Raw genomic sequence first — 14,163 nt, 5'->3', positions numbered from 1 at the left:
ACAGAAGCGAAGTGAATCTATCTGTCTATCCATCTATCTGTCTGATCTGTCTGTCCTGGCTCTGTAAGTACTGTACATGGTCGATGCATCGTCACAAACGTCTCATGTATGCTCTGATATAATCATTTTGTTTACCTAGATGACATCTTTGCTGAGACTTTCAGTTGATTGATGATTTCAGTAAAAAGTCACCAGAACTGTAGCAGAAATGACATTTCTGAGAATTCAGCACACTCAAAGGGAGGACTGGCAGCAGAGCATGGCCGTCCGTATTTCTGCTGGTAAAGCACGGGATTTCTTGATTCTGGCTCTTTCAGGGGATACTGCTGAGCTGTCAGGCTCGGGTCTGTGTGGCTGTCTGAATAGTATTTTGAGCTGCAGTTTTGCTTGATTCTGTTCCAAGCTGCTGTTTCAATTGTGAAATAATCAGTCACACTTGAATTATTTAGTTTTTGTAATATATGTTATGTATACGTATTATTGAATGCTGTGTCACTTCTATCAGATATGAGATTGTTGGGGAAAGCTCACCATTATCACAAACAGCCCTTCTAGCAGTTAGGCGTTTGCTCAGTGAGCATACCGATTTGTTTTTGTGCCTGTTCTCTCCGTGTGTGCCTGCTTCTCATCAGGCTTCCTCCCACAGACCAAACACATGCAGCCGGGGATGTTTGGTGCCTTTAAATGTTCTGCCCGTGTCAACGCCAGTGTCAATGTTTATCTGTCAGCTGTGTGTCTGACTGGTGCCCTGCCCTGGACGGACCCTGCTTCTCGTCCAGTGGGAGCCGGCTGTGGCTCCAGAAGTGGAGTTGGTCAATGAATTGATGGGTCACTGTTCCAGCTAGAAGTGAGTTTGCACAATATCGGCTTTCATGGACAGGGATTAACAGTAGCTTATATTTGTATTGTATGTCTTTCTGGCGTCGGGGCCTCACAGCCCTGTCAGAGTGCCCCCTACAGTCCGTCGCTGGTGCTGCGTTTGAACTTGTCCTCTTGTTGTGAAGCACTGATCCTCCAGCATGCAGCTCTACCTCCTCGGTGTGGCACGTCGCCCGTCATGAATGGGACCGGAAACATGCATATATTTCATTTTCTGACAGCATACTAGCAGTATGATTGGATCAATGCACTGCTGATGTGCTGCCGTTTTCAGCTGAAAGGAAGGTAATTCACTGTTTAATCGCCTCACATCTTTTCCTGAGAGCTGAAAGCTCTCCACACACCGACCACAGAAGCCCGTTGCCCTCGTCCATACGGTGTGAATGCTGAATATGTGCATGTGTTTGTGGACCATATTTGTATTCTCTGTAGGCAAATGTTAACAAGTGCGCTCTCCTTTTCTGTATTCGCAGCCAGGAAGTATGACAGTGGTGAATATCTTAACATCACCGGCATCACGAGGGACCAGGCTGGAGACTACGAATGCAGTGCTTTAAATGACATCGCCTCTCCTGACAGCAAAACAGTAAAAGTCACAGTCAATTGTAAGTCTGTCTCTTTGTACTTCCTCGTCCGTTTCTCCACACTGGCCAGCAGGCGCATGAAAGACAGCGGGGAAGTCTTCAATGAGGCCGATGTCATGTCCCTGTTGGTGCACATCACGACAGTACACCTTCCAGAAGTTTGAGAAAGTGGAAAAACTCCAAGTTTTTTAATATTTAATGTGAGAATTCCCTTTTTGTCTGTGCATATAGGTGATTAATTCACACTAAGGGAAGGTCTGGCTGTTCTGAGCACTATTCCATTATGCAGGTAATGAGTCTTTTAAAAGTGTAAGGAGACAGTAATGAGGAGCTGTGGCATTAATGAATGATACAGGGCTCCGGCTGGCGTGGCCATGAAGGAGGTAGGAAGAAGGAAAGCTGCCTTCCATTTCTTTTTCAAAATGCTTTTTTTGTTATTGTTATTGATGGAGATCTCTGCATTGATGGCCTGTGCACAATGTCGCTCTTGGCAGATTGAGATGGTGAGAAACACGTTTATTTCACCAGTTTTTGCATTTAAATCTGTCGTTCTTGTTCATTGTAGCGTAGTTGTAAATTATGTCGTTTATCGACGTGACCGCCTGACTTGAGTAGTTTTACGGGTCCGTTTTTATAACTGCACCACGTGAAACAAGTGAAACGACACAATGAAGAAGATACAACGATACAAAAAAAAGCTTGTCATAGTCGGAAGTAGCATTTTAAATTGACGTTCTGTAGTTGTCGTGATGTGGGATCCGGACCGCCGCCGGATCTACAGAGCAGTCCCTTCCACTGATCAGCTACTCATTGTTTCTTATTGATTTGGACCGCATATTAGTGGCTTTTGAGTTTGCTCACAAATAACGACAAGCTGAATTCAGTAGCGGGCGTATTTATTTACAAAATACAAACTGCCTTCTTATGTAAAAACACCAACAAAATGGATCTCGGTTAATTGTCGAATCTGGTCGAGCTGCAGTGTGGCACATTTCCTGTGTGAATGGAATGGTGTTCAGCTCCACATATAGACAATTTGTTGGTTATTTATTTCAAAAGCAGCTGCAGGATCCTGAGTGAATACACTGAAGGGAGGCTTTGTTCACTGAAATCCATCCCAGAATTTCTCTTTCAGACACTAAGTGAAAAAGCCTGTTGTAAGATCAATACCGACCCATTTTTGAGCCGATCTAAATGCTCTTATTAATCCAAGAGGAGCGAGACGTCTCACACCCTCTGAGCAGACAGTCCCACCGTCTATGTGGAGACATAAGTTATTGGGGTGAGAGATACTGTACAGGGATTTTGCGGGTAACTCAAGCAAACATTCAATCAGTCTTGCAGAGCATGACTCAAACGATTGGTTTGCGGTAATTAGTTAAACCCCGGAGAAGACAGACTGTCTGAGTACAATGTAAATCTCCAAACTATCCCACAACTTTCCCAGTGGGAATTCTTCCTCAGGTTTGAGTTGGTCAGTATGAAGCCTTAATCATCTTAGATATCATATATCACATATCTATCATGTATTATTCACTAATAATTCCTCCCAGGACTAATAAAGAAATGATATATGTGTGTACAAGGTCACAGATGACAGAAGAAGATGAAACAGTTTGTCCCTGATCAAACCATGACTAGTGACATGATCCTGTTTGTTGTCACTGACGCTCCTCCTGCCCTGTTGATCCCTGCACATGTGACGACCATGTAAACCCGGTGGAGTCCATAAAATGAAATACAACACAAGTCGCTCACAGCTCCCGTGTCCGTTTGGGAATATGAATCCAGCCCTCGTCAGCTGGTGGCCAGTCTCTGCTGCCTTCTGGAGCCAATCTCCATCTGTGATGGGGAATAATTTGGACCGGGTCCTGATCCTCTGTCATTCATGCTCTGCTGTCACACATCAGGCTGCTTCCACAAGCATGGGATAGTAATCAGGGCTCCGTACGGCAGTCTGAATGAAGATAAAGATGCTGATGAAATTCAAACACCACTGGATAATTATATAGCTGGAAGCAAAAAATATATATATTCTGTGCAGACACACATTCTTCTCGTATAAAATCGGCCCCCTATCTTAGTGTTGTCAGTGAAATTGCGCAGGTGTCATTTCGAAAAGATGTTTTTCATGGAACTATGTATTTTCTTGAAACCTGCAATGACAGAAAATGACTGATTTAGTCTCTTTATTTGTACATGTTTATATATTTGTACATGATTTTGCTGTTACAATATGCATCAGGTCGTCGTGTCTGCTTCCGCCGACCCTGCGTCTGTCGTCTTATCAGCAGCTAACGCCTGAACATCAGTCAGTCATGAATGCACCGTCTGTTTTTTATTCCTCTAATAATGCACCACGGTCGTGAGCGACACTGACATTTCATGGGTTAACGGTCTGATTAAAGACATGTCCAAACAAACTCGCATATTTCTCTCTGCTTTTAAAACGATTCATTTTTTTAAGAGTGTAGTTGACCTCTGGGCTAATTGCAGATTAAGGCCACTAATTAAAATAAGCAAACCAAAGTAATGAAAACAAAATTAAGCTCCAGCGTGGAGTTTTAATAACAGCAGACCTTCGCTAACACTAATCCTGCCATTTGGCTTTCTATGATATGATGAATTAGCGGTCGAGGCTTTTTAGCCACCGCTGTTTGCAGCCGCTTCCACATGTCGGGTCCAGTCTGTCTGACCTGTGTTTAAATTCCAAACACTACGCTCATCAGACGGCGGTAATTGAATCACTTGTCTGCCGATGGCGTTCTCCTGGTGATGAATGAACGGCACCTGAATACTTTTTATCAGCTAAAGCCAACTGCTGGCCTTCACGCCGAGGGTCGCACGCTGGCCACACGTTGTCTACAAGCCCAGTTTGGCTGAGGGAGGAAATTTGATCTCTGACTTGTTTTTTAAATTTGCATATTCATCCTCCCTGCAGGTTACTGGCAGAGGCTCTGTTGCTCAGCGTGAATCAAAGGTATAAATCTCACGTCTTGGTGGCTGAATGAGACGGAAACCGCTTTAGATATCAACAACGAAACCAACCTTTGATTAATTAATGACGCCACCTTGTCGAACGAAGGCGTCCATCACTGACTACAACAGACAAACAATAACACAAACCTGTTTCCTTTTCAAGTGGGGAAATCAAACGTGTGTTTGACCTTCCTTTGTAGTTTGCAGAGCAGCCTCCTTTCAAAGAGACGTGTCTGTTCCCCCTCCTCAATGCATGAGCGACGCCACAGTTTGAACACTATCATGGTACAAGATGGGATTTGACAGTTCGCGCAAACTTTTGGCACACGTGGAAAAGACACCGACAACCACTTGTCTTGTATCTGCTCATCACCTCTCCTCATACTTAGAGTCAAAGCCTCACCGTCTCCCCCCAGCACGTTGATACAAACACTGGGCCTCGTTCACAAACGGCAGTAAATCTGTGTAGATTTACACCTAAAAGCCGAGTCGACTGAAAACCTCCTCCGTATTCATGAACGCCGCAAGGAACTGGGATCTGATCGTTAACACATGTGTAGATCATGAACGCCAATCCATCAGAAACCGCTCCCGGTAATCAGCAATTTGCATAACCACCCCCCCACCTCCACCACTGATGGCCAATGAACACCATACAAGGAGGTGTACGCACATCCAGTCGCCTGGAGGGAGGTGACAGACGCTGGGAATGTGAATGTTTGATATGAAACTGGAGGCAAAGAAATGCACAGTTGCAACTGATTGAACCAAATGTTCTATTATTAATATTTTCTCATGTTTATATCACGTGTTTCTGTGTATTGTCGACATAACAGAGCACGATATTCATCCAAATGTTAATTTCCACACAGCTACTGGATTAGTGATCAATGTGTGAGTTTTACGTGAAATGACTTAAACAACAACCTGACCCTGCCGGTCCTGCTGAGAATCCTTCTCCCAGTGCTTTGAAGAAAAACTTGAGTTCCTGATTACAGTAATTTGCCCACAAAAGCTGTGATCCTTTTTAATTAATTGACAGTGTGCGTCTGTCAGCAGGTTCTGCTGTAGAACTCTCTGAGCATGATTGCCATTCACCTTGTCTTTCTGTTGTTTGTTTCCTCTGAAGCCCCCCTCTGCTGGGCCTGTTTTATGCATTCAAGTCAGGCTCTTGTAGACACGCCCACAAACGCTCCTCTGACTCCCGTGTCAGAGTGGTTAAAGGGAGTCGTGATCATCTGGAATAAATAACAGGCCAAACTTGTTTCGCTGTGGTCAGCAGCGAGTACATCATAGAACAGTGTCAGGTTCTGACAAGAAGGTAAACAGCACTTAATGTGCCTGTTCTGCTTGTTTGCACAGCGTTAACAGTCCTCATTAAAATCACCGTACAAAGCATGAGATATTTCACATCTGATTAAATGTGTGTCCTACACACTGTGTGAGATAAAGAATATTAAACTGTAATTAAACTAAGTAGTTGGACGTCAGCAGAAGAAGGGACTTCGTAGGATCCTGACTCCATCCGACGTAGAGGAGAGCCAGTGGAGCCCTGGGGCGGTTGGGATGGAAATCTGCCCCTCGACCTTGTCCTGACTGCTAGTTGGATCCCTCTGCATGAGCTCAGTGATGGATAAGTGAGCGCTATCTGCAGAATAGACGCTTCACATTGACACGTGGGCTGCCTCTTCCCGACGCCTCCAAAGGACTTTATTCATCTAACATTTCTAATGTTCTCTTCTCTCAGCCGCTCAGTGTTGTGTCTGCGTTCATGAGGATGGATTGTGCGCGCACACAATACCCCTTTGATACGTACACGTGTCGTGTCGTAGTGTGGCCTTCATCTATTAACTCGATCATTTCATACGTGTATTGAAGCAGATAGGTGGGGATTTGTGTACCTTAAACCATTTGGTGTTAACCACCGACAATAGATCGAATCCCTCGTGGATCCACACAATCCTCCATACTAAGCTGGTTATTTATATGCCTTTCATTGTCGGGGAGGGGGGGGGCGAAAGAAAGGAGGAACACAATGTTCCCTAGCTGTTCTGAATAGAAATCTTAATGAATTAATAAATCTTGGCAGCAGAACCATTCCTGACTGACAAAACGGGACAATGAAGCCCACTGATGGCGGTGGGGGAACTGTGGAACTCTGTGTGTGTGTGTGTGTGTGTGTGTGTGTGGAAGCTGATAAGTCATGCACTGATGAGTCCATTTCTTAATTGCAATCAAAACTCGTTCTCAAATCTGACTGAAGAGGTAGGGATATTAATTGATCTTTTAATTAAAAAGGCCTACGTTCTCGGGGTTTTGCCGGCAAACAATAGTCTGCATCTAAATAAATCACCTCCCGTCTTGAAGCGCACCAATTAATCAACGGTCACGTGACGTTTGCCGGTGAAGCCGTCACATGAAGGGGGAGCCCGATGTCAAACACACGTGCTTGTGTTTGTTCCCTTCGTGGACATTGTCTCTGTTGACAAAGCCAGAATGCACATGTGATGACATTTGCCTCGTGATGGAAATGGCCTTTCTTCATCAGCCGCCGACTTCGAGCCGAATGTATTGCTCTGCCACGCTTATGCTATTTCTAGACCCACCCCCTCACCCCCGTCTGGGGGAGTCACCATGTCTCCAGCTGTGATTTACAGCCCCACCACAGCATTCTCAGGACACTAAATTACCTGGATTATTGGGCCTTCATGATTTTAGTGCACTGCTCTGCATTACACTCCACATCCTGACGGTGTATTTTACCTCCTATGATGATATAGGACATGCCAGCAAGTCGAAATTGGAATTATTGGATAGAGCAGGTTTTATGGGTGTGATCTGTCTTAACAGATCTAAATGCCAGAAGCCAAATTGGAAAAAACTTGATATTATTGATATGCATATAAACTCTGAACACTCTGAAACACCTTATAAAACCACAGGAATTATTTTCTCATTTTCTGAAATTTGCCTGACCTAAGCGGTGAGAAGGACAAAGGCTTGGTCCCAAACGACTTTTATTTCTTCAGCTGGGCGGAATGGAAATCTTTGATTAACTTTTCTGAAAGGTGCCTTAGATAGGAAACACGGGAGCTCCCACTAGATCACGTGAAGCCCTCTTCCCTCCTCACCAGTGTAGTTTTTCTTGCTGTTCCAGTCTTTGGATGTTTAAGCTTCACTGCATCAAATGATAAATGTCTGTTTGATACGAGGAGGCTTTATAGTAAAGTAGGAAATAAACATTGGTGATTGTATTTGTACCCTAGTCAAACACAAGAGTGACATTTAGTGTTCTTTAGTACATGTGTAGTGGGATCTAGAAGATGATATAGTGGATTATAGTCAGATCTTGTGGGAAATCTTTTTCCTGAGATTTCATCGATGCAAATAATGATGGAGACTGGTAATCTGGTTCAGCTGTAAACAGGAACTGTAAAAAGTAGCACACCGTGGCTCAGTGGTTTTGTACTAAGGAAAAAGGAACAGGTCATCCTGCTCTCACTTCCAAAACAGGAACAATAATAATAATAATAATAACAATAATAATAACAACAATAGCCACCTGAAAGGCTCCTTTTGAAAGGGCCCACTGGTGGTCGTTCTCGGTTGAACCCAACGTCCAGTGACATCGATCGAATCGCTCACTTCCTTTTCTGTCCGTTCCATGTCCTCCGACACACATGCGACACCCATCATGACGTTACCGTGACAGCGGATGATGGTGATAGCTGGGAATGTGGATGACCCACCTGGATGGACATTTAGAAGACGAGAGAGTGACATTGTGTTTGTTTGTCAGGTGTGAATTCATTACGAATTCATTCATCAATTCATTCAGACCACACACGTTAAGTATGCATGTGTATGTCTGCAGACATATTAGCATAAAACACCCTAAATCAAAGCACTCTACATGCTGATCTTCATGTTTATCATGTCTTTTCTCTTAAAGAGGAACATTCCGGATGTAAATGTTTATTTCTGTCCCTGAATGTCAGTAAAAAGAAAAACAAAAAAATGGACGTTCCATAGAAAATACCGGTGTACATACACGCACGTTCCCACAGATGGTCAAGGTCTACTTCCACCCCCCCCCCGGTATGGCTCCTGCAGTGATAAATGAACTATAGAAGCCCCAACATAACCCATCGCTTGATTTACCAGTTGAAGTCCTTCAAATTATTCAGCTCATCCACAGAAGAGGGAAAAAGCTGTATAATTGGCACCTGATGCGGGGACAGAAAATCAACAGACACTAGTCGTATGAGTGTGCTCATTATGTTGCAGAGGAAGGTTGGTGGAAGGGCATTCATCATCACAGAGCTCCGGCACCTCGCCGGCCTCTCCTCCATGATCACACGCCACGTAGAAATGCTCGCCTGCGTCTTTTTCACAGCGAACCTATCCGTCGCATCCCACCTCATCTGTCTACGGCGTGTGGAGGGAAGGTGTCGACACCGGTGTTCATACTCTAGTCTGTAATCAAATTAAACCCAGACGTGAACGATGAGCGATGCGCCTCTTGAAGTCACGTTCTACGCTGTAAGATGCTAATGTTTCATTCATCATATTCATCATTCCCTGTTGCGGTGAGGAGTTTAGTACCAGATAGTAGCAGAGGTGGTGTTTTCCAGGGAAGCAGTCCTTGTCACTGAAGTCACCCATTAGATTCATTTCCAAATGGATGTGGAGGGTTGCAGGCACTTTGCCAAGCCCCTCTGCTGCAGCTCTGACCTACGTCAGGAGCATAAAATATTCATTTTTTTATCAGATCTAGATGATGTTGAGCGGGTTTATAGTCAAACACTAAGTACAATATGCTCAAACTGATAGTGTGTGACTCAAATACTGAATCTGAATAATGTTCAATAAATGGGTACAATATGTCCCAAAGAACTCTCCGCCAACTGTTGACTTCAATGCTGTTCAGTGTTTTCCAAATTTCCAATTATTGGTGTAATGGTTCAGAAAATGAAATGATCAACATCCAAACAAGTCAAGGTACGTTTAATTGTGTAGCACATTAGAACAATGAGGTGATTCAAAGTGCTTCACAAAAATAATATTAAAAAATGAACACTACAGACTCTGGCCGATGTAAAATACGTTAAAAAACTACAAGTGGGTTTAAAACACAGGCATCTAGAAAAGAAAAAAAAGATAAATGGACGTTGAAGACACTGTGTTAAACCGAATTAGTTTAGAGTTTGATGTGTGTTTGTGCATCTCTCGTTTTCTTTCACTGCAGAACTGTCGTTTGATTGACAGATTTATTTTCGACCTAATCAGGCGATTTACTGCAAGCAGCAGGACCGATCTGAGGAGTTGGACACTCGTCCGTGTGTCTTATGCTTTTAATTACAATCTGTACGAATGGAGTCAGTAATTAACACCGTAGCGTCACATGTGCGTCTGATCAGACGCTCGGAATGCCATCGTTTTGTCAGGCTCTGTGGAGGCGAGCCAGGTTTACGCGACACGTGTCGGAATAAGCCCCGTGTGTTATTAAGATTCGCCTGTTTCTTGTTTAATCAACGGAGAAACACGGAAACCAGCGAGGTAATTGCATGTCAGCGCTAAACAACATGTGCAGTGAGTTCTTACAGCCAGGGCGCTTCCTACAGGGGCATCTTATTTAGTTGGTGCTTTATCCTCCCTGAACTCGGCCTGACATCCACAATATCTTGTCAAACAGTTAGCGCATTTTGTGTTTTAATGAGGGCCGCTGCCCCAGGGCCTCTGTCCATCCCTCATCTGGATCGGACAAAACACAATTGTTAGAATGCCGGTTCACTTGAATTCACCCATTTATTTCTTCCAAGGCTGTTTTCTTTTAAGCAGGGTAAATATTTTACGCACACAAGACCTGCTTCGCCTTCGAGACCCTCCAAATGTAAAGCTGCCCTCCCGACAGTGGCAGAGAGATTTACACCACATTTCTGCACATGAAAGAGCCTCATTGTGCATTCACAGAACCTGCCCCCGCCACAGAGTCTTTGAACTTCCATTAAGCCATTTATCGCCATGCAGTGAAATTCATTTCATTTTCCTAAAATTGGGGCTGAATGCCCTCTCGCCTCCTCCGCTGTAGATTCTGACCAGGATGTTAAAGGTTCTCAAGTTCCTTTTGTTGCTCACTGTTTGAATTCAAGGACGCTATCTGCGGACTGTTCTTCCACAAAGTCTAATACAGTTGTTGTGTCTCCTACTTACTTTGTGACTCTCTTTTCCTCCAGTTGCCCCATCTATCCATGAGATTAAAAGCAACGGAGTCGGCCTGGGACGCACAGCCTTGATAAGGTGCGAGGCGGCCGCTGTGCCTTCTCCAACGTTTGAGTGGTACAAGGGGGAGAAAAGGTGAGCTGACTGAGACAAGATCTGCGCCACAAATACACTCTACACCTACCTTTTTTATTTTTAAACCAGAGTTGGTAACAAAGGGGCAGATATATCCTATATATAGTCATTTTTCTAAGTGGCCGTCAAGAATAAAAACGTGGCGTCACTTGCCGCTGAGTGCAGCAGCTGGTCTCCAGCGGCGACACCAGTCGCCATCCAAATCGATAAGTGGCTGCGCTCGCATGTGCTAAACGAGCTGTTGGAGAGGAAGATGAAATGTGTGGCTGCAGCGGTCAGTCCGAGAACTACCAAGAAGCTAATACGACCGCTGGAAAGTGTCCTAGTGATGATGATGTTTACGGCGTGTTGTGTTTATCAGTTACAATTTCAAGTCCAATAATTTCACCGAAAGGTTCGCGACAGAAAAATGTTTATTTTTCTCCAAAGAAAATTCTTCTTCCTCCAAGTCATGTGTGTCCTGCCCTCACTCTGCTGATGTTTGCCTCGGAGCGAAAACCCTCAAATCACCCTCAGCATATACGTCAGTCGGTGTAAATTCAAGTGTCAATTCTTGAATTTAAAAACCAAATTAGCCCATTACCCATCATTTACCCACTCCTGGTGAGCACAGTCTCAATCATCAGCTCACACTGTGATAATTGTAATTATGGGGTGGATTCAATTTATTCAAATTGCTAAGGAGGCAACTTGGTATGATTCAGGTCTTTACTTAATTCAAGGACTTTATTCCGTGACTTCTTCTACGGCTAAATGTTGATTTCTTGATTTCATGTTCGGACTGTGTGGATACTTCATTTGTTTCTGTACAGCTTCACTGTGTGAGTGTGTGTGTGTATTGACCAAGAGAAGACACAATCTCATGCTAAAATCTCTAGTCAACAACACAACCAGCTCAGCTGACATGTGAGGACGTTGCTGTGGGAGATTGATCAGCCCACTGGCTGCACCTGAGATCAGCCAGAATCCTCGTTTCATGGTCGAAAAAAGTTAAAGTCAAGTGCTGGACATGCAGCAAGGTGACAAAACCTGTTGTTGATCACCACGGTATAATGAACCATTAAAATACTTCTTTTCCACCCCGACATGATGCATGAGCTGATCAGCACCGCAGGCAAACAGAAATACATTCTACCTTGAGTATCTTCTCCGTTTAACTGCAGGTTTTCCGGCAGGGTTAATTGATTTGTGGTGGCGTACCACCACATCAGCATGTTTTTCTTCCTTCCCAACGTTTTTCTCTGCATGATGGTGCAGCTCCACTTTAACACAACTGATTGTTTTTGACTATGACTACTTTGTTCAGCCATCAAACTAAAGTATGCCCAATGATATTAAGCTAATGAATTTAAATATTTGTCCTTTTTTTCAATCAGCCTGCCAACAAATTTTATTTTATTTTATTTTATTTTATTTTATTTTATTTTATTTTATTTTATTTTATTTTATTTTATTTTATTTTATTTTATTTTATTTTATTTTTTTCAAGCTCTTAGCTTTTCCATGTCCTTGCCCTTGGATTCCCAAGCCCAGGATTCACAATGTTCCCCACTGTGAAACTGTAGCAGGAACCCCACGGATAAAAACAAACTCAGCTGTCATATCTGCAGTCGTCCCATGATGAGAATGCACAGCATATGTTGTTACTGTGAAATTTAATATCCAACCTGTGAAGGATGATCACAGCCACTGAAGTAAACAATGAATTCCTCGTCAGTTTAACAACACAACTGCCAGACAAATGGAAAAGGGGTTTTATTGTAATCCTCCTCCATCTGCAACAGAGAGATGAACAACATGTCAAGTGGCACCCAGCTGCTTCACCTCTGGGTCATTCCTCTCCGTTCTCAGTCTTTCAAGCGTCTTTCCGAGGCGAACGTGTCAAGCCAAGGAATAAATACATCTGTTGAAGAGGGTGATGAAGTGCCGTTCAGTGTGAAGCTCTGCTGCGGATGACAAACATTTGCGCTGCCGTTGCCACTTCACCGGTGACATTTGTGTACGAGGGTGAGGAGGAAAGAGCTTGTTGTGATTGTGCTCTGTCTACAGGATTATCAAGGGTCAGGGAATCGACATCAAGAGCCTCAGTTCCAGATCAGTCCTCACAGTGACCAACATGACAGAGGACCGCTACGGGAACTACACGTGCGTCGCCACCAACAAGCTCGGGACGGCCAACGCCAGCATGGCAGTCATTCGTAAGTAGGCGTTGTACCTGCTCGTTATCGTGCCTGCTTGTTGCTGACCGGAGTGGTGACGACTCGGTGGGCCGAAAGAGTTGTTGTGTGTGTGAAAAGAGAGTTTGTGAGCACAAAGGCTTTTTTTCTATCATCTGTGCTTTGACAAGGTGAAAAAAAACCCCACCAATAAACCCACCAAAGTTAACGCAGCGCTGCCACTGCTCGCCCACATGTGAGGTAGACGTGGTTTCTTCTGTTCCTGCCTCATTTGCAGCCTTTGGTGTGCTGAAAGTTGGTCGTCTATGATGGCTGTGTGTGGGTTTGTTTGTTTGTTTGTTGGATCGGAGACATTAGACAGACATCAGGAGTATCTGATGAACAACGGGGGCTCCCTGCGCTCAGGTCAGTCGTCTTCATCCCTTTCACCGTTTTCAGTGTCATCCAGCTCAAAGAGCCGATGTGCCACTGATGTGCTGCAGAAGGTTCTGGTTTAATATTCAGCACAAAGCCACATTTACAGAAGTGAATTCAGACCTAGTCGGAGGTGCGTCTTTGTGATATGTTCCAGCAAAGTTTTCTGCAATGACGTGTATTTTATGAAAGCCTGCAATCACGGAGGTGGAGCTGAGTCAAAACTTTGGATAAGGAGCTTTGAGCTTGAAGAGGTGGAAACCTTGATTCAGGTTTACAGTACATCTACAGTACATCTTGTGTAGCTGGGTCATGGATGAGTCCGTTGGGTTTGATTCTTAACACCAAAGGCTGAGATTCATTCGATGCACTGATGGCCCCCTGACGTATAATAGGACAACAACAGGTCCAGGGATGGTCCTGACAGAAGGTGCCAGGAGCACCAGTGACTCAGTCCAGTCACAAACAGACTCCTTCTAGTGGATCATCTCCTCTCCCTGGATCCACCTTGTACCTGTGTGGGATGTGACTTTCAGACACTTCCAACAAGAAACTTTTCCTCCTTGTGTTGCGTCTACAACACCTTCCCCAGCGTGTTCCCCAGTCTCGGTATTTGTGGTGTTCAAACACCGACGTGCCCGTCGAGCCCCAAAGACAAGCAGCAGGCAGTCGGGGTCGGGGATTTCCCCTGAATGTTTCAGAGCAAAGATGGGTGAAACATATCAGTTTAAATGTATTCAGAGATGAAATATGAACAGGTGAATTCAATTATT

The 14,163-nt window shown here is 44.2% G+C and overlaps 1 protein-coding gene across 1 annotated transcript; it reads left to right on the top strand.

Moving 5' to 3' along the window:
- The first annotated feature begins 208 nt into the window (after positions 1-208).
- On the top strand, positions 209-13,005 carry LOC144739973 (neuronal growth regulator 1-like). Its single transcript, XM_078622860.1, has 5 exons — positions 209-281; positions 633-803; positions 1,353-1,484; positions 10,679-10,799; positions 12,849-13,005. Exons 1-5 carry the CDS (start codon positions 209-211, stop codon positions 13,003-13,005), a joined length of 654 nt encoding a protein of 217 aa, XP_078478986.1.
- The last annotated feature ends 1,158 nt before the right edge of the window (positions 13,006-14,163 follow it).

The sequence above is a fragment of the Lampetra planeri genome, unplaced genomic scaffold (genome assembly GCF_965212315.1).
Source record: "Lampetra planeri unplaced genomic scaffold, kcLamPlan1.2.h2 scaffold_1821, whole genome shotgun sequence".
NCBI lineage: Eukaryota > Metazoa > Chordata > Hyperoartia > Petromyzontiformes > Petromyzontidae > Lampetra > Lampetra planeri.
The sequence above is the reverse complement of the archived record's forward strand: the minus strand, read 5'-3'. Positions and strand labels throughout refer to the sequence as shown.

What these genes read in the sequence shown, in the direction of transcription:
- LOC144739973 (XM_078622860.1), top strand. Translation starts at nt 209, where the DNA reads ATGACATTTCTGAGAATTCAGCACACTCAAAGGGAGGACTGGCAGCAG. An exon ending in AGCCGGCTGTGGCTCCAGAA is followed by an intron (nt 804 to 1,352) that starts GTGGAGTTGGTC and finishes CTGTATTCGCAG; the next exon opens with CCAGGAAGTATGACAGTGGT. An exon ending in TGGTACAAGGGGGAGAAAAG is followed by an intron (nt 10,800 to 12,848) that starts GTGAGCTGACTG and finishes CTCTGTCTACAG; the next exon opens with GATTATCAAGGGTCAGGGAA.